The sequence below is a fragment of the Aythya fuligula genome, chromosome 3 (assembly GCF_009819795.1).
Source record: "Aythya fuligula isolate bAytFul2 chromosome 3, bAytFul2.pri, whole genome shotgun sequence".
Lineage (NCBI taxonomy): Eukaryota > Metazoa > Chordata > Aves > Anseriformes > Anatidae > Aythya > Aythya fuligula.
In genome coordinates this window covers 5,546,040-5,567,202 of record NC_045561.1, presented here as the reverse complement: position 1 = coordinate 5,567,202, position 21,163 = coordinate 5,546,040, and the positions used below count along the sequence as shown (strand labels likewise).

Sequence of the window (21,163 nt, the reverse complement as noted above, 5' to 3'; positions counted from 1 at the left end):
GAAGTCAACAGTTTACACTTGGATATTGTCCATAATTTGCACACACACTTAGAACAAGCATAAAAGGATGGTGATAACTACTGAAAGATATCAGTATGTGTTCAGAGATTCACAATATATTTCTTATAGTGCAATAGAAATTTGTGAATATGATCATTTTCACAGAGCTTATTTGGGCTTTACAAAGACAGTAACAAGCAATGTTCTGAAGATGAACATGCACATCTGTGACATAAAATTTACTGAATATATTCCCAGAAAATAATGATTGCATGTTTCTCCTTTCATACTGAACAGCACAGCTCTATAGCAGAATCGAGGTTCGTTTCATAGTAATCTCAACTTTTATCTCATGCATCCATATCTCAGAGGAATACTTCAAAAACATTAACTTTATGCAACACAGATGAATGTGTATTACCTTTGCTATATCCTCTTGAAATGCCACCAAGTTCAGGTACGATATATTGACCAGGTCTGGACCATAGACGACGGTTATCATTCGATTTTCCAGTCGACCTCCTAGGTTCCCAGTATCCAGTAGTTCACGCAGTTTTGGATCCTGCAAGAAACCATATTGCAAAATTGTTAAAAGTCTTCTGCAAATACTTCAGTTTTGAAAACTTGTGCTATTTTCAGCATTTTAAACACGATCATTAGAGATTCTGGTCTGGTTAATTCTTCATTAAAATTGTTAAAAGTATTAATTATAATAATTAAAAGAATCACTTCTGTAAACCATTCAAAGCCTCCAAGGCCCGTATTAGGACAGTTCAGATGAAAAGCTGTCCAGTTAATATCAGCACCATTCTCTTTTTCACCTCTTTTATCTCTTAAGCACACAAACTGTTTTGCTTGTTGAATTTACACATTCTGTCCAAAGGCTACCAGCCTCAGCAGAAAGATTCTCTATAATTTCATTTGATTTTAGATAAAGGTCAATAGAGGAGAACTCAGTTTTTCATAAGAAAATAAGAAGACTGCCTGGAATTAGTTGCCTTAACTATTAAGAAACGAACAGTGTAAATTTTTCTGACGCCCTCCATCTTCTTCAGGTCCAAAATGCCACGTGTTAGTTAAATCACGAGATCTCTTCCAATTATTTTTAATTTTCAGTCTTTTTTTCAGGTGCATATCCAATATAAAAATGACTACATAACATTCCTGTGAGGGACAGATAAATTCACTGAGTTTTAGTAGCTAGTAAAAACCCAAACTTCAACTTTACAAGCTTAAGCATGTGAGAACAAATTTCTGGTTATTTTGTAGTTTACAAGTTTCTAACAGATTAGGCTGCAGCATTTCCAGGCAATGCACTCAGTGTTTTTCAAGCTAAGAAAACTGCTTGGTGCTTGGCCCCAAGACACAATTTATAAAGGCAAAGGCAGATGAAAAGCAGCCCTGCACGACTGAAGTCAATCCTTTAATAGGGCCAGTATAAATTGAAAGCTCAGGTTTCCTATATGGCAAGATTTTTCAGTCTGGTATAAATATTAAAAAATAGCCAGCAAATTGGATCACCATGGGATTACACTCAATTTTTTCACTAATCCAAAACCAGATTCTGTGTAGAGATCAAATGATTTCAAAACTGTAATAAATATATACTGCAGGTTGCACTTCATTCCCATGAACCTTTTCCCCTCTGCAGTCTGCATTTACGTTTGCTATTTATGGTACTTCTTAATATTTAGGAACTTCTGAATAACGATTGGAATCTCAACTAACACAAATTAAATTTTGTGGAACCAGATGATAAGATTAAGATGATAAGAAGGACCATTTCTCATGATTCTCACAGGAAATTGTATATCCACAAGGCCTCAGTCTAAACAAGGTAATGGCGTTATGCATACGTTCACCGAGTATTTCACAAGGTTTGGGAGAAGAATGGTATATTAACTGGAAAGAAGTTTCTAGGCTATCCATTAAAAACAAAACAAAACAAAACAAAACAAAACAAAAAACAAACAAAAAAAAAAAACACCACCACTGAGCTTCTTTAAATACAGGGTACGATGGCAAGTGTTGCAGGAAAAGAGATAGTATAATCCTATTTGAGTGTTCTGTAAGGATGGAATACGATTGTGCTCTGAGAAAAAGATTTCATGGGTAAACAAGTTAATGACAGGCTTTCACATAAGAGAAAAGCAAAAGAGGGATATAAAAGTAGTAGTTGTGTTCCGGTGATGGGGATTTGAAGACAGATAAAGAAATTGTGTTAATTTGCATCTAGGAGAAAAGATGGAGAAATGCCCTGAAGATACTAAATTAGTGATGGTGTATTACTGGCTGGGTTGCATTCTGAATGTTGTAGCTGAATGTGATAAAGCACTCTTTAATTTCTCTGGAAGATGAGAGCTCATCTCCTTAAGCTGTTTTTTCAACCCCAAATCAGACTGATAAATGCTTCTACTAAAGTGGCTGGCTGGGAAGAGCTTCATTCTTTCTGATCTGAAACAGGATTGTCTACCTGGTTTTATTCTCTTTCACATATTTGTCATTCCTTTCTCCCTTTCGCTGGCTGAATCTATTGCTCAGCTTCACTGCTGGTGATGAACTGCAATTGCAACAACAAAAGAAGAAAGAAGATAACTTTTTCCCTTCATATTTATAGTCAACTATAAGATGCATCTACGATGGATCATCCTCTAGTTAGTCTAAGATATGCATTAGTCATGCATCACAGAATAAAAAAGAAATATATTTGAAATGGGATGATTTATTTTTCGAAGCAAAATCATCAAAAAGAAGATATTTGGGACTGGCTCCGTGAGGGTTTTAGAAGTGCACAGTAAGTGGCCAATCAGGCAATACAAGTATGAAGCTGGCCTTCCAAATCACAGGATTTGACTCCAGGTTTTAAAGGCAAGAAATCCGACAGAACATTCTTCTTGGGTTGGATAGTTTGGATGGGTATTCTTCTATTCCATTTAGGACTTCTCTACAAAGTTTGAAGCACACAAATCCCTTACAGCAACGAATTATCTGGCTACCATGCAGCACCTATTAATAAAGGGCATCCACTGTGCATCCTGAAGCACCTCAGCATAACATGCAATATGCTCCATAGACTTAAAATAGATATTACCTATACATATGGATTCACTGAAAGGGAATAACCTTCATACTAACAGAATTCTGGTCCTTTTTGACCCCTACCGTGGGTGTATTTGCCTTTGAAGGGTGCCAGCAGCATCTCCGCTTGTCAATGACAGCTTAGTCCTTAAGTGATGATCTGGGTCACATTATTCAGTCTTTGAGAGCTTCAGATCTAAGCTTTAGATACCAAAGCACTCTGGCAGCTCTTCACATCCCTTGTGAACAGTTCTGCTCCATTATTACCTCAGTTAACTACAAATGCTTGTAGTTAACAAGCAAAATCAGAGATGAGCAAAATAACCTTTATCAACATCGTGAAGACTATCAAAGCTCTATGAACCAAAGCCCTTTTTAAAAATGTCAGCAGGTTTTCCTGCGGAGATGAAGATCCTGGGCTAGCAGGAAAGCACATGGGAGAAAAAAAAAAAAAAAAAAAAGAGGGAGAGAGAGAGAAAAAAAAGGGCAGCAAGACCAAATTTAGCTTCTTTTATATAAATTGGATTGTTTTGGTTTTGATAATTCCATTTTGAGGAATGAGACAAAGTCTGCTGCTCTTTGCAGCTGCATTTAATATACTGGCTCATGAGCAGACAGACTGGTTTTCAGAGTAATTTTTTGCTAAGCTGGGGTCTCATTATGAACATTTTGAGCTCTCTCAGAGACATTCAGAAGAGCGATGCCTATTAAATATTGATTATAGTTACTCTTTAAACACCTGAGCTACTGAAGCCCTATCATCCATGGGATGCTCAGCAGCAGCAGACTACTGACAGTGCCCACATAAGTCATACAACTTCTGTTTGCCAAAAAACATCAAATCATTGTGCTGCAGAGCATCGTCTTTTGCCTCTTTAACTCAAAAGCTCTCAATGCCAGCTTGCTTCTTCCCTGCAGCTGAAGTCCATCATGAACTCCAGCTCAAGGACCACGGCTGCCTGAAGACTGGCCTTGAAGCCAGGCCAGGAAAGTCAGCGCTTGTGTGGTGACACCGCAGTGGTTGAAGGACTGGCATTCCCAGCAGGAGATGTCAGCTGTTAGCAGGGGAGTACAGAGGAGGTGACAAGGATAGCACTGGCAGCACAAAGAGCTTTAGAATCCATTAAAAATCAGCTTACCCACCCCAAACTGAGACAAGACGTGGGCAGAGGACTACCTGCTCCTTTGGCTTAAAACAACCCCCAAAAAAGCAAAAATAAAACAAACAAACAAAAAGCAACCCACAAACAAAAAACAACCCTATCTCGTTCTGCTGTCTTGAAAAACCCATCCAAAGAAAAATTACCTTAAAACAACCCGAAAGAGAAAGAGGGAAAAAAAGAAAAATTAGCCAGAAATATGAAAGAGAGGCTTATGGAATTTCTATCAGATTTATGAGCGAAGACTGAATACAGGTGATTTGTTAGAAGCCAGAATCCTGTGTACAGACAGATAAAAATAGATTTCAATCAGACTTCCAAAACTTTCTCCTGTTTTATTTTCTTTCAGTGGAAATCATAAAAATAACGTAAACTTAAGGAGTTTAATGACAACGACACATTAATGACAACCTCTGCAAAGACTGCTTTCAGCTGTGGCTGGTGTTATTAAAATGTAGCTTAATGCTTAAATTCCAATTACTGCGTGCTCTGCACATATAGCAAATGCTGCACATCTTTTAATAGGATCACCATCTCTTTCAACTTGTTTCAGGAAAAGTTGCAACACACCATCTGTCTGAGAAAATGTGCTGCCTTTTTTTTTCTTTTAAGTACATTACCATACATACACGTAAAATGCTGTCGTACCGTTTTTACAGATCCTAGCCCTTATAACCCATGTACGAAACATTTCACGAGATTTCTTTTGAGACAGAGAATCATAGCAGGAGCCAGGCTGCTGGGGCATGGCAGCCCCATGCAGGGGCTTTGCAGGCACCAGACTGGGCGCTCTGCTGCTGCAGCTCCCCTCGCAAGGATCCACAGCCACTTCTCGTAGGAAGCAGCTGCGACCCAGCTTCCCTCTGACAACCCACACACGCTATCCAGCTATCTCCCACCCTCTACAAACCAAAAGGCTTTTGGATTCTGTTTGTCTGCTGTCACGGGACAGAAAACAGGTGTCTGCATTTAACGACTCCCAAGCACTGACCTGATCCCTCCAAGGGGCAGCGGGGCAGCCAAAGCCTCACCTCGGATGCAGTGCAACACCTTGTGCTCCTCATCCTTCTCAGAGCAGCAGCAGCGTTTCTGGGAGCAGCTGGCCGATCTCAGAAGGACATTAAGCAGCGACAGGACCTGTCAGGTGCTAAAGACCTTCCTCAGGGCTTAACAGTTACAGACGATGCGATAGCCAAACTGGATGGCTATCAGAAGACTCAGCCAGAACTTCTGGGTTGCTGAACAATTGTGCAATTCAAGTACTGCAGGAATTTTTGTATTTTTCTGGTGTTTGCTTGCATTGTAAAATAGGGTTCTTCAATCTAAATGAGTGATTATAAAAAAATACCATATGGCATTTCTGCCACGACCTGAGTCGAACAGCAGTAACAGTATTATTTGCTGTCCCATTTCCCACTTACAAGAACTGCCTTGGCACTATTTTTTTTTTTTTTTTGTATGGTAGGCACAGATCAAGACTCAGTTGTCTATACTGCGTATAGACTAAATTACACATACAGTACGTACTACATCATGAACGCAGCACAGTCCTGTGCATGCAAAATGTCATACATTCCCTGCCCACAAACAGCTACCAACCAAAATAATTTTCTTCTGCATCTCATGCATTAAAACATCATCTTTAAGATGTCAATAAATACTCGAGTCCTACTGAAGCTCTGAGAGGGATCCCAAAGCCTTCAAAAAAATAGATGCCTAGAAACACCACCCACCAAACCCTATATATAGACTCAGTATAAGTCAGCTATTTGCATGACTTCTGTCAATCTGACTTGTGATTTCCAAACAGTTTCTGGTTCTGGCACTAAAAATATAGCATCATCCTTACTCTGAAGCGCTGTATGTAACAAAACAAAAGTTTCTGTTGGTAAATCAGGGTTGCAATATTTGTAAACTATACTATATGTTCTATATTTCTTAGACTCTAAAAGCTTTTCACAATCCCAAATTGTCTTATTTGTACCCTGATAACTTCAAGAGTGGAAAAGGTTTGAAACAAGATTTGCAATGACTTTCATGTTAGTCCAGTAAGATTTCCAAGCATTCAAAACTGAATTTTATTTTTTCTAGCTCTTTATGTATCCCAGGGGAGGGGAAGATGGGGGAAAAGGAAGCTTAATTAGATAGCTACATATGCAAAGAGTTTTCCAAGAAATATTCAAATTTATGCTTAAATTAAACAAAAAGTCTTGTTAAAATGAGACCTTACATTGTGACTCTGTCCAAGGCAAAACTCCCACACGCTTCCTTCAAATAGAGCCAAGTCTTATCCTCAGGAATGCCTTATCACAGAGCATTTATCAACAAAAATGTATATACATATATATATATATATAGCATATACAGTTTGTATATTTGACCCAGATTCCCAAATACCAGATCTTAACACTTTAAGCACCAGGTGAGCAGCTGTAGCACAGGACAGTCAGTAAGAAATAGTGAGTGTCTCTGCAGAGCAGACCACTTGCTGTATGGCTAACAAAGGACTTCAGCAGCCTTGCCAGCACACAAAACACCTCCCCAGGCAGTTACTTCCCCCCCCGCCTCAGCAAGGACTGAGATACCCACCTGGCAGCCTTTTTCTCTCCCTCCTGAGGACACGAGACAAAGGTGTGAGTGGTTTAAGGAAACGTCTACCTTTTGGAGGGCGCACACACCAAATCTCTCCATACTAAGGAACCAGACCTCTGTGCTGCCTCTTAGGAAGCTCTGAACTGCCGTGGTGCAATGGTATGACCCTCGGGAACAAAATAGTCTTGCCAATTAAATTAAATTTACCATTACCAATCCCAACACAGATTTCAAAGCTGGTTCAGATACCCTTCCTGTCACACATCCCCTAGCAACAGTACGGGACTGAAAACTTTCAAACAAGAGGATTGACAGACTCATCTTTCAAAGAAACGTATGTTTCTTCTTTCTCCTTCCTTTGTTAAGACCAAAGTCAAAACTATTGATAGTTTATCTTTCAGCAATGCCTTTCACTGACTAGACAGGATGTCCATACGTGGGAATCACACCTACAAAACTCGATGAAAGGATTTTGTCTGTCTTCTTTAATGACAATCATGTGAAATGAATATACTCCAATTACTACATCAAAGATACTCAAAACAGTGTTCTCTAAACTCTGTTTTCTTTCATCACACAGAATTCAACAAGAAGTTTGGTATTTAAATATATTCATTCATGAGATCAAGTCATTTTTACCACATTCATTATCATTAAACTAGAAATATCTTTAGTCCAGTACAAATAAGGAAGTGTACTGTTGTGTGTGTTGTTTTTTTTTTTTTTTTTTTTTTTTGTTAAAAAAAAAAGTTAATAGGTGGAATACTCCTAGAGTATCTCCCAGCTCTCCTGGTGCGCTCGTGTTTTCATGGCAGAACATTACACAAACACTTGGCCTGCAGATGTGTTTGGTTCTCCTTTCCGATGCCCATTTTTCTCGGAGTTTTAGTTTCACAGTATGCCAGTTTTAAATTGGGCAGAAGACTCCGCATTCTAACAAAAATCAAATGTGAATACAAACTAGCTTAGTACAACTGGACTGTGTGTGGTATTTTTCAATCCTTTTTGATGTGGTTGTGATTAACATGAAAGTACTTTATATCTCAGTGTACATCTTAGTTTAAATGACAACTTAAAAAAAACTAAAACACCTAGAAGAAAGGCACTTCCATGCACAATCTTCCTTTAGATGTTTTCTAATTCACTAACATTTTTATCCATTTCTATTAGTTGCAGACGGTTCATTATTTTAAAAATGACCTCGAAGCACTTTCTTTTCAGTGTTTTTCCCTTCTCACAGTACTTTGAGGTTTTCTTCAGTATAGTTTTAAAGGAAGAGATGAAGAGAGCTGAGAAAAGAATCTTCTCTCATCTTCGTGTTCCTTCTGTTAATTCATTTTCTTGGGTCTATACTAGACTATTGGAATTATAAAAAGTCTTAAAATCAAATGATTTCTACAGCAGCTCACATAGCACTCAAGAGCAAAAATAGTTGGAACAACAGCTTAATTTCGATTTATCTCTAAATCTCATACAGCATTGTTCTTCCAATTCTGAATCACTGTGAAGAGTTATTTTAATAGGGTTGCTGCAGAGGTAGAGCTACAATCAGCTATATATTTATACAGCATTTGCAAAAATCTAAATTACTTGGAACCAGCTGAATGAGAGGAACTGCATGAATGCCCACTATGCTCTTTTGAGTGCTCCATAAGGGCTGGAGCTTGCATTTTAATGTATTTTTTAGCTGGTGGAAGCATGTATATCCAGCCGGTCTGTAATGCTGAATGCACCAACTACTCAACCTGTGTAAAAATAACAGATGAAATACAGAAAGGTATAATTGAAAACATCCGACTAAGGAGCTGCTTGTTATTGCAACATTGCTGTTACGTGCATCAAATAAAAAAGAACGAGATATCCTGCTCAGCTGTGCCAGCATTATTTTGTTCCATCTTACCTGCTTGTGAGATATTTTGCTACTGTCAGTGAGAGAACTCTAGGTTATAACAGTTGCTATATATTTTTTTTTAAATTACCAAGTCATATGGGATGTATACCAGTAAAGGTTTTAATTTACCTGATTTTAATTGCTGTGAACATCCACTATTCCCATTATCCTTAAATATTTCATAGAATCATAGAATGGCTTGGGTTGGAAGGCACCTTAAAGATCACCTAGTTCCAACCCCCTGCCGTTTAATTCTAGGAAACTCATTAGTAGTATAGCAAACAAATTCAATGATGCAGCAACAGATTCTGCCCTGGTGAAACCATAGGGAATGGCATTGAGACTTGCAGGAATAAAAGCACAAACTGCTCCTGCTAGAGCTCCGATCATAATTTTTTCCATCTTGGATAATACCAGATGCTCAGCTTTTGCAAATCAGACAGTGAGCTTACGAGGGACTCCCACTGGCACACCTATTTCACTACTGACTGCCACAGACAAGTTCTCTTGCCCTGCCATTTGTCACAAAACCTTCACTTATTTTATTACATACCAGTAACAATAATTCAGAAGCAAAGAAGCATTCACAGACCCTTGTAATTTGAAAACTGGTGCAAAATTAGTCAGCATGGATAATCCTATTTACTGGAGATCTCAGTAGGGCTGCTCCTGCTTATGGTCACCATCCAACTCAGCAGGCACCTGAGCTAGGGTACCACAAAGGCCAGGGAGCACTCATTACCTCAATGATGCCTGGACTCTGAAATCCTAACTAATACCATAGCATCAGCTGAAAAGCAAATCATACAGCAGAGGCCTATGCTTCAGATGGCAAAGTATCTGTAGTAATCTACAAACAAAACAGAAATTAAGACTTTTTTAAAAGTTGGTCTGCTTCATTTTACTCCAGAGAGGGCAATTTTTGTAAATAGATTTTAACTTATTATATAAATAGTTAACAGAAAAAGAGTAGAAACAGATTCCTGTTTTCTTAGAAGACAATATGACTGCTGAAAAAAACAGTGGAGTCTACTAAAAGTATGACTAAGAACTACAAATGTGGTTTTTGGGTGCATGTATCAAGGAGAGACAGAGAAAACAATAAACACAGAATCTGGATTTGGGTGGTTGCATGTTAAATTAATTTTACTGCCTGCGAAAGTACAGGAAATATGTTCAATCATTGCTGAGAAAAGAATATCCCAAGCCTAATGTCTTTGGTGAGCTACTGCAGAAAGAAGTCTGCAGGGATGTCATGGACATTATTTTAAGCAGTATATTTTGTTCTTTATGGCATTGAGAAGTAATCAACAAAAGGGATATAAAACAGTGTGGATGGATCAATTTAAGATCAGACTAAGATGTATATCAGACATCAACCTGGAAAACAGTCCTGATGGAAATCCCGAGTACTACATGCTTGTGAGCAGCCAGACAGTATGAGAATATCAGGATGATGGAAATATTCAGGAGAATGAGGATGATGGAAAATGGCCGCCCCCAAAAATGGACTGTATCTCATGAAGTCTACAAGAATAAAAATCCAGCTGCAGACACTTTGGTGCAGTGAACAACTTTGTGCATCTGAATTATTTGCATATGTTATAGAACTGAACCAAAATTTGCGCATAAGCACATGTCTCTGCCTACACAGACATGGAGCATTAAGTAAGACAACTATTTAAAACAGCATCAGAAATAATGCCCAACTTCAAGTTTCTCCATTTCTATTAGTTTTCCTTACGGTTCAGAGAAAAACCAGTAGGGGCAATGTTTATTAATCTTAAAAAAGCAGATAATACTCAGTGAACAGATCTTCAGTTAAAAATTACAGTTGCATCTTTGATATTCACTGATTATTCTTTCCCAGAGCAGAAATAATTAAACATCACTTCATGAAAGTTCAAGGAGCCAAAGGATATTTACCACCTTCAAAACTACTGTGAAAACTTTGAAAATCCGTATCTAAGCACAAATACCAGACGATGCACTGAAATTAAGAGATAACTGAAATTCTGCTTTAACTTACATCCCTCACAACTCTCCTCACCTCAAAGATGCTACCCTGAATTTACAGTAGTTGGGAAAGACTAAAAAATTGGCGCAGACAGTTTAACAGCTATTAATTATTTTTAAACGTGCCTTGTTCACATCATGCCAGTTTGCAAAGAATTAAATTCCTTACATTTAGAAGGGGGATCAGCACTTTTCTTCCTAATATCACTTGCTAAGTGCCAGAGAGACTTCTAGTTATCCAAGAATTTAATGAACTACATCCAACAATTTAAGGCTGTTTCATTTAGATAAAAGGCTTTCCCACCGAAAGGATAAAACAGCCTTCAGAGCAGTGGAAAATAAAACATATCCCTGTGTGTATAAACTACTCAAGCAGTTAGTTAATTCTAAAAACCACCTTTTAGCTGTGGAAAGTGGAGCAAATGGACGTCACAATCAGGCTGCAGTCCAAAAGAGTGCACAGAGGACAAAAAATGCTGTGGAAAGTCCAGGACAGGTTTTGTGGTCCACGCTTTGTCAAATTTCCTGCGGATCCCCAGCGGAGTATTTGACTGAGCAAAACTATGCACTCCAGGGTTTGACAAAAATATTTCTGAAAGGTCATAAAGTCTAATGCTTTTTGAAAAGGGAATTAAAAATACTTCATGCACACAAGACTACGGCACTTAGGGTACACTTTATCCAGTTGGATCCTTTCCAACACATCCTTGGGAAAACAAATAGTTACAATGTACAAAACTGGGAAAGGGATATTCTGCAAAAAATGAGAATATCCTCTATGCCACTTCCCTAAAACATTATTTGACACTATGGGTTTTAAAATACAGTTCATGTAAAGATGTATCTTACCTATGGGCACCATCTTCACGAAAGAATGTAACAGCTTTGCTAAAATATTTCAGTGGTGGTAGATTTTGTCATTTTCAGGTATTTTAAAAGTGGCCCGGCCCGTATGCAGGAGGTTGATTTTGTTCTTTTTTTTTCATTTAGACTTCTCAGATAAATCAAACTGTGCAAAGTATTTTCCCGCAGAAAGGATTAGCGAGAGGCAGACAGACCTTTTGAGATGACAAACCAGTGAGCTGTAATGTTGGAGCACTGTGAAAGCTAATTTGTAGACAGTTTAACATGGCATTTAAATACACAAAGTCATTTAAGATGTAGCCTTTGCTCTGGAAGACCCCAGCATTTCTGAAACACTTTTGTGTCTTTCCAGCTAAGGTAGGAAACAGTTGTATTTGCAGTGCAAAGCCAATTTCAACAATGATCAACTGCCAGCAAGGAACGGGAGGCAGGAAGATCAGCCGAGAAAGCAGCAACTGTAGGAAGATTTATGATGCCAGGGTTTAGTCTAAAGCTGAAAGGATTTAAAGGGTTTGGATCAGACCATCAGTGAATGAGATGCAATTAAATTCCCGATGCTGCTAAAACTGGTTATGCAGAAATGCACACCACTTCCTCTGTGCACCAGGCTGCAGGATCAGGCAAAGACAGCATCACCCTAACCTCCAACACCATCCATAATTCAGCTCTACCACACTGCTCTTCTGCTTTACAGTACAAAGCATTAACGCTTTGCATTTCTCATGTTCCTTCCTCCTCCTTCTATTCTCCTTTACCAGGAAATAAGGAAACAAACACAAAGCATGGACATCTCTTGTGATAACAGAGACATAAAACATTGCATTTCAGTGTTTCAATTTCCTTCTTCTCCTCCTACCTCCGTTAAGTCAAAGCGTACCAAATTTCATTTTCCTTATATTACCATCAACAGCTCTCGCCTCACTTAGAGTGTTAGCACAGCAAAAGTTTTTTTTTTTTCCCCATTAAATCATTTTTAGAAAGAGAAACAAATGTATTCTTCATACTTACAGAGCTAAATAGACTCTGAAGTGATGAAGCATATAAACTCATTGCTCTAATAAGAACACAGTTAAGGCTTTCCTTTTTTTTTTTTTTTGTTTTTTTTTTTTTTTTGTTTTGTTTTTTGTTTCTTTTCATGATTACGTAGCTGAGGATGCTGCCTTGAAAAGCCAGAAGAGCCCATCTTCACATTGCCTTAGGTTAGCAGTACATCTTGCAATAGAAAATGGCACCGACAACACCTGAGGCCCCCTCCTTGCACAGTTTGTGAGGGATGCCAGCGGTGGAGGAATTACTGGATTATTTTTCTTTCTAACTTTCAAGATATAATGTCCCCATAGATGACACAGGGGTGACATCCACATGCCTCTGCCAGGAGGCAGAAGTTCGGTGTCTTAGGTCTCTCCTAAACATTCAAGAATCCTTTGAAGATTTACGAAGGTGACAATCTCAGTTCCTCAGAGGCATATGTGACTCCTGAGTGCAGCCTGTAGAGAAAACCCTGGAGCAAATTCCCAGCTGGTGGGAAATTATGGCTTCAGTTGGCCCTGCTTGCCCCGGGTCAGAGCATCTCGTCACTTCCACGCTGAATGCGCTGCTCGGGTCCAGCCTCATTATTGTACATAACTAGACCCAATGGCTGATGCAGTGTGCTGTGTTTCCATCCCCTGCAGTGTGTGTGCAATACGCAATGTTATCCCCTTGTTTTACAGCACATAAGAAAATGCTTGGTATTTTCTTACTTTTTTATAACTCCAAAAGGTCTGTGGAACCTTGCTGTAATTTTCTATTACATTTAACTTTTCAACGGAGACTTTTAATAGAAAACTGAATCCCAGTAGTGCTTTGAAAAATTTTTCCAAGACTCTGAAATATTATTTTCCCAGCAGAGCCTTGGTAACAGGGTTACCTGACATGGCAATGACTCTGAACCACTAAACCCAGCAAAGTGGGTAACTTCTACCACACAAACAAAACAACCCCCTACAGATAAAACTCTTGCATGTGATAAAGAGATCAACAGTGCCTGGCATCAGCTTGAATATTTGTATTAATGACTGCCCAAAATAGCAGCAACACAGGGCCGTGGGGAACCCTACCTGAGACTGTAAAGTGTGAACAATGAGGGGTCTAAGGCACCTGGGGACCCTTCTTTCCCCCCCTTTTTGCATATTTTCCATTCCATTTAGATATTTCAGTAAGTTAGTTTTGGTTGTGGGCTTTTGGTTTGGTTGGTTTTGTTTTGTATGTTTGTTTTTAAACTTGCTCCTTTGTTTTTTTTTGAAAAAAGGACATCAGTTCATCCCTCCTGGCAATCTGGAAGCCTTTGAAAATAATGTGTATTGTTGCCAATTTATATTGACATCACGATCTGTTTTGAATCAACACACTGTAATGATGGTCATGGCATCTGCCCCTTTCTGCAGGACTCGCTGAGAGGAGCTATTCATTGTGCAAGTACAAGCAAGAGCAGACAGGGAATAAATCTCAGGAAGTTTTTAAATATCCTTTTCTTTTCTTTTTTTTTTTTTTTTTTCATCAAGAAGTGATTTTGCTTTGAATCCTGTCTCATAACTAGTTTCCTGGAGGAAGGGAACAACAATAGGTTTTGAAAGAGGGCTAAATGCAACATGGGGAAACCTACTATTTGGGCAGGAAAAAAAGCACAGCCTTACACCTTCCCTTGGAAAAATACTGTGCCCAATATAACAAATGGTGAATGGAGGTATTATAGAGCAAAGTTCTGGGCAGAATTCCCAGAAGAAATTTATTTTTGGCTTATCATGTTTCTAATCTATTTTTTAAACCAGGCTACTGAACAGGTAGAAATCTCCGGAGTGGTAGGAAGCTCACTGGATAGACAGAAACTTGTAGATCATACTTGATGTAATCTACCCCAATAGCTGACCTATTGAGCGCTGGAGAAAATTTACATGGTAGAAAGTTAGGACAATTGACACACACAAACTTACTCCTGCCCCCAAACCAGTTGGCTATTGCCTATCGTTTTGCCTGAATCTTTAGAAAATACATTTTAAGGTCACAAATTTACTTTCTTGAAGTTTTTCATCAGTCAGCACAATTAGGAAGGTTACAATTCAATCTGAAATGGTTTTTATCTTGCAGCCCTAAATAAAATGAAATTTCCATGTTCTTCATATATCTTTGATCAAACAACAGACTTTGGAAACCTGACCAACTTTTTTTTTTTTTTTTTTTTTTTTTTAATGTCATGCCTCGGTTGTCTTTCTCTGAAAACAAGTGTAGTACAGAGACTCTGATTCAGACACCCAAAGAGCAATTGGATGTACTGCTGATGACCCTACTCACAGCAACTGCAGGATAAGCTTTCCTGAAAATCAGCAAAGCCGCTCTACTGCCTTACTGCATGGCTTTACAGAATGAAGAGTGATCGACTGAACTAATCAGACTGAAATTAATAGTGTATTGGAATAAAGAAGAACTGTTTGATTTTTTTTTTCTTTTTTAAACACATGCATTTCCTAAAAATAAATGCACTCGCAAGAGCCAAGTAAGTCTAAAGCAATCCAAGGTGAATTTTTCGAGAAGAATATTGAGTCACTTTTCGTCTCAGTGCCCAACTCTTTTCTGGCTATTTTGCAAGCCATTTGGCTTTTTGTTTGCTTGTTCCATCTGTAAATCAGGTCTAATTATACCCACCTCTTTTGTCAAGCATCCTGGAATCAATAAAGCTGGAAAGTGCTACCTAAGCTCTTAATTTGTTTGCATGTTCCAACAAAAAGCTCCACTCTTCTTGATAGATCTAATGTGCACAGTATCTAATAATGTCTTCTTCCTTCATATTCCTGACAGTGCCTCTCAAAAAATTTTTTTGTTTGTTTGTTTAGGTTTTGTTCCTTAGTTTTAGTCAGCATGTATGAAGGTTGGGATATCATACCAATTTATAACATTTTTCTTACTTAGTCAAGGAAAATCACAGCCCAGTTCTTAGCTGTCGGCCACGCTTGCTCTAGGACTGTGAAGAGAAGATTCACACAACCCACGCTAGGCACATAAAACTGGAGAGGCTACCAGAGGGGCTGCTGTCCTAGAGCCAGTTATTCAGTGTTACAGGATGATACTTGAACGACCCCCAGTTGCCTGGACAACCCACTAGAGTCAGGACATTTGGCTCAGGTCAGCCCCTTTCAGCACCACACATGGAAGCTTCACAGGTTCTTTCAGCAGGCTCTAGCAGTTCATGCTCCAGGGAAAGGAATGAAATAGATGGATAATGAAAGCATGGAGCCTGACAAACTTACTTTCTTTTTATCAAACTCAATACAATCTCTACCAATACGTGCCCCAGTGCGTTTGGGATGAGCAAGCTGCTCTGGAAGGATGCCCACTGACTTCACGAACTAGGAAGATGAATTAATGAATTGAACAGATTTCAGCTAACTTGGTGATATGAAGAAAATTGAAATCTCACACCTTTAAAGAAAGGGAAAAGACATTCTTACACATACTGAAATGAGAAAAGGTTGCCTCTCGAGACCTTCTCCAAGATCCTTTCCAAGCAATGAAGTACGCTTACTGTTTCAAAGGAAAGCAAACATCTACCAAAACACAAGTTCATGTTTTTAAAAGCTCAGAGCAACTCAACATGTTTTCTCCCATCAGATAAGTGTCAGCAGCAGCTGATAGTGATCAGGTCTGATGAGCTACTGGAGCCTACAACAGCTGCCCCCTTGCCTTACAGGTTCAGTTTGCTTTCAAAGGAAGGGTATCATCTTAAATCTCATCCTGCAGCTAAAGGGAACCCAGCAGTCCTACAAAACAGGCACAGCCTTAGGACACCAGTTCCTGTGACATCCAGGTGTTGTAACTGCAAATGTGTCGGCATCCTACCTAGTGAACAGGAAGGGCTGTGATCAGGGCGTCAGTGTCACAACTGATGCACTTTGAGAATAAAAGCATTTGGGATGAACTGGGCTGTTATTCGGAGCAGTGAAGCTGTACCATGGGTAACAAACTGTATTTAGACTTGCTTTTGTGAATAACCCCATTGATTTTAACATGAAAGCCTGAATGAGTAAGTCCCACATTCACATGACAACAAAGAGAAGCAGATGCCCGCAGAATACAGGAACAGTTCAGCGAAATGTGGGCTGCTTTCATGTAATGCTCCGGGATGGAATATAACAGTCATGGGGTGATGGCTTCCCCCCGATGCAAGAGTCATTAGGCAACGCTGAGCCAAGCAATGAAGAAGTATGCCCCTTCCTCCTCTTTACTGATGCTGATTCCTCTCATGACCTTTGATGAGAGCTTTGCCTAAGAGGAGAATGAGCCCAGAACAAGGCTAGAGGCAGGTATCTGCATTACAGCTGATCCCTACATTTCTGGTCTATCTCCTGCTGTCCAGTCCAGCAAAACACTGAAGCTGATATTTAACTGAAGCATCTGAGTAGTCCCAGTCAAATCAGTGTACTGCAGATTCACAAGTAAGAAACACAGAAATTTCTTTCTTTTTTTTTTCTTTTTTTTTCTTTTTTGAAGTCTTAACTTGTATTTACATTTATTGTAAAAAACCCTGACATTTCCAGTAGGGTTTCAATGGGCTTTCATTTAAAGATTTTTTTCTTCTTGTTTTGAAGCACCTGTTTCTGACATACTTTGCTCCAAAGGTGTGACTTCTTAACAGGGGCTTGTGAAAAAAGAAACACTGCTTCGTGTATATATTTTTGTAAAAGCTTTGATTGAAAAGGTGAAAATAAGCCCTTAAAATCTTTGAAGAATTATGTTGCTCAGGTACAAAATACTAAGAAAACTGTTTGTTTTTCAGGCTGTAGAAGAAATAAGTGGCTTTGATATTTGTAAGACAATGCTACTTGTTTTTTCCTTTCTGCGTCTTATTTTAAATATTCATACTTGAAAGTAGCAAGAAGCTTCTTTAGACACAAAGAAGGAAGTATTTCAGAGGAGAAACAGAAAGGGTTTTTATTAACTTGCACACAGTCTGGGAACAAAGGAGGGCTAAAACAGTTGGGAAGGAGGGCACACATGCTCAAGATGGTTTTTCCAATTAAGACATTCTTCAAGTATAATTTTTTTAATAGTTTTAACCTGACTGTCACAAACCAGAGACCCAGACCTGCCATCATCAGGGGTTCAGACTTGGAATAAGTACAGTCCACTTTCTAGAATGAGAGAAACAGTGCTTAAGGAAGATGAATTCTTCGAGAAGAACCTAATTTCTGTATGTGTCAACTATGGTTATATCCTTATCTATGCACTTTCAAAATACAGCAGAAACTAACATCTAAATTCTATGGGGAAAATCCTGAAATACCTGTCAGCACTGATTTTCTATACGGCTTGAGCAAAATGAGAAAATATTTTGAGTTGATCTGGGAACTGACATTTTTGAAAATTGCCTGGCTGGTCTACATCCAATAGTAATTTCCAGCCTCAGTGTTTATTTTTGCATTTATACACTAACATGATAAAGACTGAGGGGAAGAGGAGAGATGGGGGCAGAAAAGGTCTGCTCTGCAACACTTATAATTGCAATTAGAGTGTCAATGGGAGTTAACAGGAGCCTGATGGAGTCAGTTGAAAAACTGACAGGAACATCTATAAGCTTTTTATCAAGGACTATTTCATTGATTGATACTGTAAAGACTAGATATGTAGTCATTTTATATTGGAAGAAATAAAGCAAAATGAAATAATTTATCAAGCTCAAAGTTAATAAAGTTGAGTGGATTTGAGTTTCTTTGGATTTCTAAGGAATAATCTGACTGTAGATATTTACAGATCTCCTGTGTGTGCTATGTACCTGGGCCCAGGCTCATTCTCACATCTCAGTTTGAGGAAGAGGAAGTAGGAAAAAAAAAAAGGAAAAAGAAAAAAAAAAATCACAAGAAAAAGAGGTCCACCAATCTGCTAGACCAATAATACTCCAACAGGTCATAACGAAACTTTCAAGGTTTCAAGTTCTATGATATCATGGACATAAGTGTTATAAATAAGAGCTTTCATGGTGATATTGCTATTTTTTTCTTCAAGAATTTCCTCCTTCGTGCTGTATTTCAGTTCTTTGTTCAAATTTCTCTTAAGAGCCACCACATCCTCAGTTTCCCTGGATCACAGTTTCAGCCTGTGTGGCTCCCACTCTATTTTGTCTTCTGTGAATTCCAGCAGCTGCCATCCTTGACTTTGTTTGGTTGAAAGGAAAATTAAACACACACCATTTAATCAGCCTGTGTTACAGTTTTCTTTTATGCTGTTAGGGTGTAATAGCTTGGCCTTTATTTGCTTCTAACAGGCTCAGAATTATTTTTGATAAAATAATGCAGTGTTTGTTCAGCTCTCAAAATAGAAATACCAAAAAATGCAAGGCAATGTAGTTACGCGGACAGCTATTAAGTGGAATCAAGATGGGTTCAGCAGCTGAGTAATTCTAGTCGCTATCAGATTAAATTAATATATTTAAGTTCTCAAAAGAGAATATGAATTTTAAAGTACTCCAGCAAATTATTCCAAGTTATTAGAATGTCATTTACTATTATTTATCCATGTTACTGTACCTCAGTCTTTGTTTAATACTATTTTAGTTCCACTTTCACAACATTGTCAACCCCAAGCATTCAAAAGCCATGAGTCACCTACCTTTCAAGGAAAGCAACTACTTTAAATCCAGGAGATACATTATTATTGTTATCGCTGTTTTTGTTAATAACAAAATCTTGTAGGTTCTCTGTGTTTTTCCAAACTGATTTCTGTACCTTCCATAACTCACATTTTCAACCTGTCTTTCATACCCACGGGTGAATGTATAGTTAAGGTGAGATTCTTCTAACCTGAAGCTGACTGTAAATGGGGAGTGAAAGCTGGAATCTGTCCTTGGATGGGAAGGATACAAACCCAGGAAATATGCACATCCTAGTACAGTTCTGCCCCAGAGTATTGAAAATGCCGAACAGGATGTCCATACAAAAATGCCAAATATGAAAAACTCAGGTAATAAATACTTCGGGGAGAATACAGAAATCATTTTTTGCAGCGAATTCACTGTAATTATTTGCTGTTCAAATTCTGAAAGGAGACATTTGGGAATCTATCCCGAAATTCTATCCCTTTTTTTGTTGTTTCTGAAATGTTACAGAAATGCTACTAACGCTGTTCAGCAATAGCAAATACCTACTGAATAATAGAAACGTACAATTTAGTCTTTTAAAGAGACTTCAAAGGTCTCTCCAGTGTAAGAAATATCAGTAAAACCGAACAGTGAAATTCTTCAGGATATAATCCAAATACAAGCTCAAGAATAGAAAATTTTTCATTCAGTAAACCGTAGGGCCGTACCAATATCTGGTCTACCACCAAATTATAAAAGGTGGAACTCTCACGCTTTCTTTCACAGCATTCCAATTACACTTCTATTGTACTCTAATTTCATATTTGGAGCAATGAATGCGTCCATACAAAACGTTGATTACTTTCTCATCAGATTCTGGCATAGCACATGCTATTCTTTGACAGGTAGGCAAAACTTGACTTTTTAATTTTTCTGCCAGCGAAAATGCTCCAGTGGAGCAGTACAGGAATATTTACCCTGGACATAATATTGTTCTCATGCTGCCATGCCGTGCTATCTCGAGATCAAACTGTAAGAATGAATTCTGACTACTGAACAGTGAAAGGGTTTTCTGTAGAGCTTGCATGCTGTCTCCCTTCCTTTTGGCAAGATGCCTCTGGGTTCAATCGCTATTTTTTAAATACTAAAAGTCTGTCTTGCTATTGCTAACCACACGCACCTCATTGCTGAGGCAAACAGGTATGTCAGGACGGCTTTCTCTTTTCCAACAGCCTGCTCCGATCAGACTAACGCAGCAACTCAACAGAAAAAAACTCAGGGCAGAAACCAAGTATGAGAATCTCACCTTTGCCAGGCAATTAGAAATCTGTTATGCCCTTGAAGCCTATGGAGATCTGGTTATATTATTTCTGGTCATATAATATATACTACTATTTTATATTTTTACCACAAACAGCACAATGCTGCTGCTGTGCATCAAGCTTGGCTGGCTCTAATTCCCATTTGACAATTTCCAATTTCTATGTATCGTGTCACAACTTCACAACAATAACTTTTTTTTTTTTTTTCTTTTAATAACTCCATGGCTTTCCCAATGAAGATCCTGTTCAAGTGTTTAAACCTTCACTATTTCCATTTTCCTGGTCTCTGCAGCTTCTTGTGGCCCGGGCATGAGCCCTCTGATTGCACTCCCACATCTTCAGCCTATAGATCTTTCAAGCAAATTGCAGGATACAAATATTGCAAATATATAATACACAGCAGAGTTGCAGCTAGGGTTAAAAACAGAAATAAAAAACAAATTCTTTTAATTAAGGAAATTAAGAAAGACTTGGATTGCCATGTCTCTGTACTACATTTTCCAGCACAGGCAGGTGAAGCTTTGGACAATGAAGTCCTTCATTTAGGCATTTAGGTAGCTGGCAGTACTTACAGCATACCTCTTTGAGTGGTTCGTTCAATTACTTGATCTCAATTTTATTTATTTATTTTTAC

At 38.5% G+C, this 21,163-nt stretch overlaps 1 protein-coding gene across 2 annotated transcripts in view; it reads right to left on the bottom strand.

The window, feature by feature from the left end:
* Positions 1 to 21,163, bottom strand: part of PLCB1 (phospholipase C beta 1) — a 370,971-nt gene that overhangs the window by 157,948 nt on the left and 191,860 nt on the right. For both annotated transcript variants that reach the window (XM_032184566.1, XM_032184565.1), the window contains exon 4: positions 422 to 562. In XM_032184566.1, coding sequence (XP_032040457.1) covers positions 422 to 562 — 141 coding nt within the window. The remainder of the gene's footprint in view (positions 1 to 421; positions 563 to 21,163) is intronic.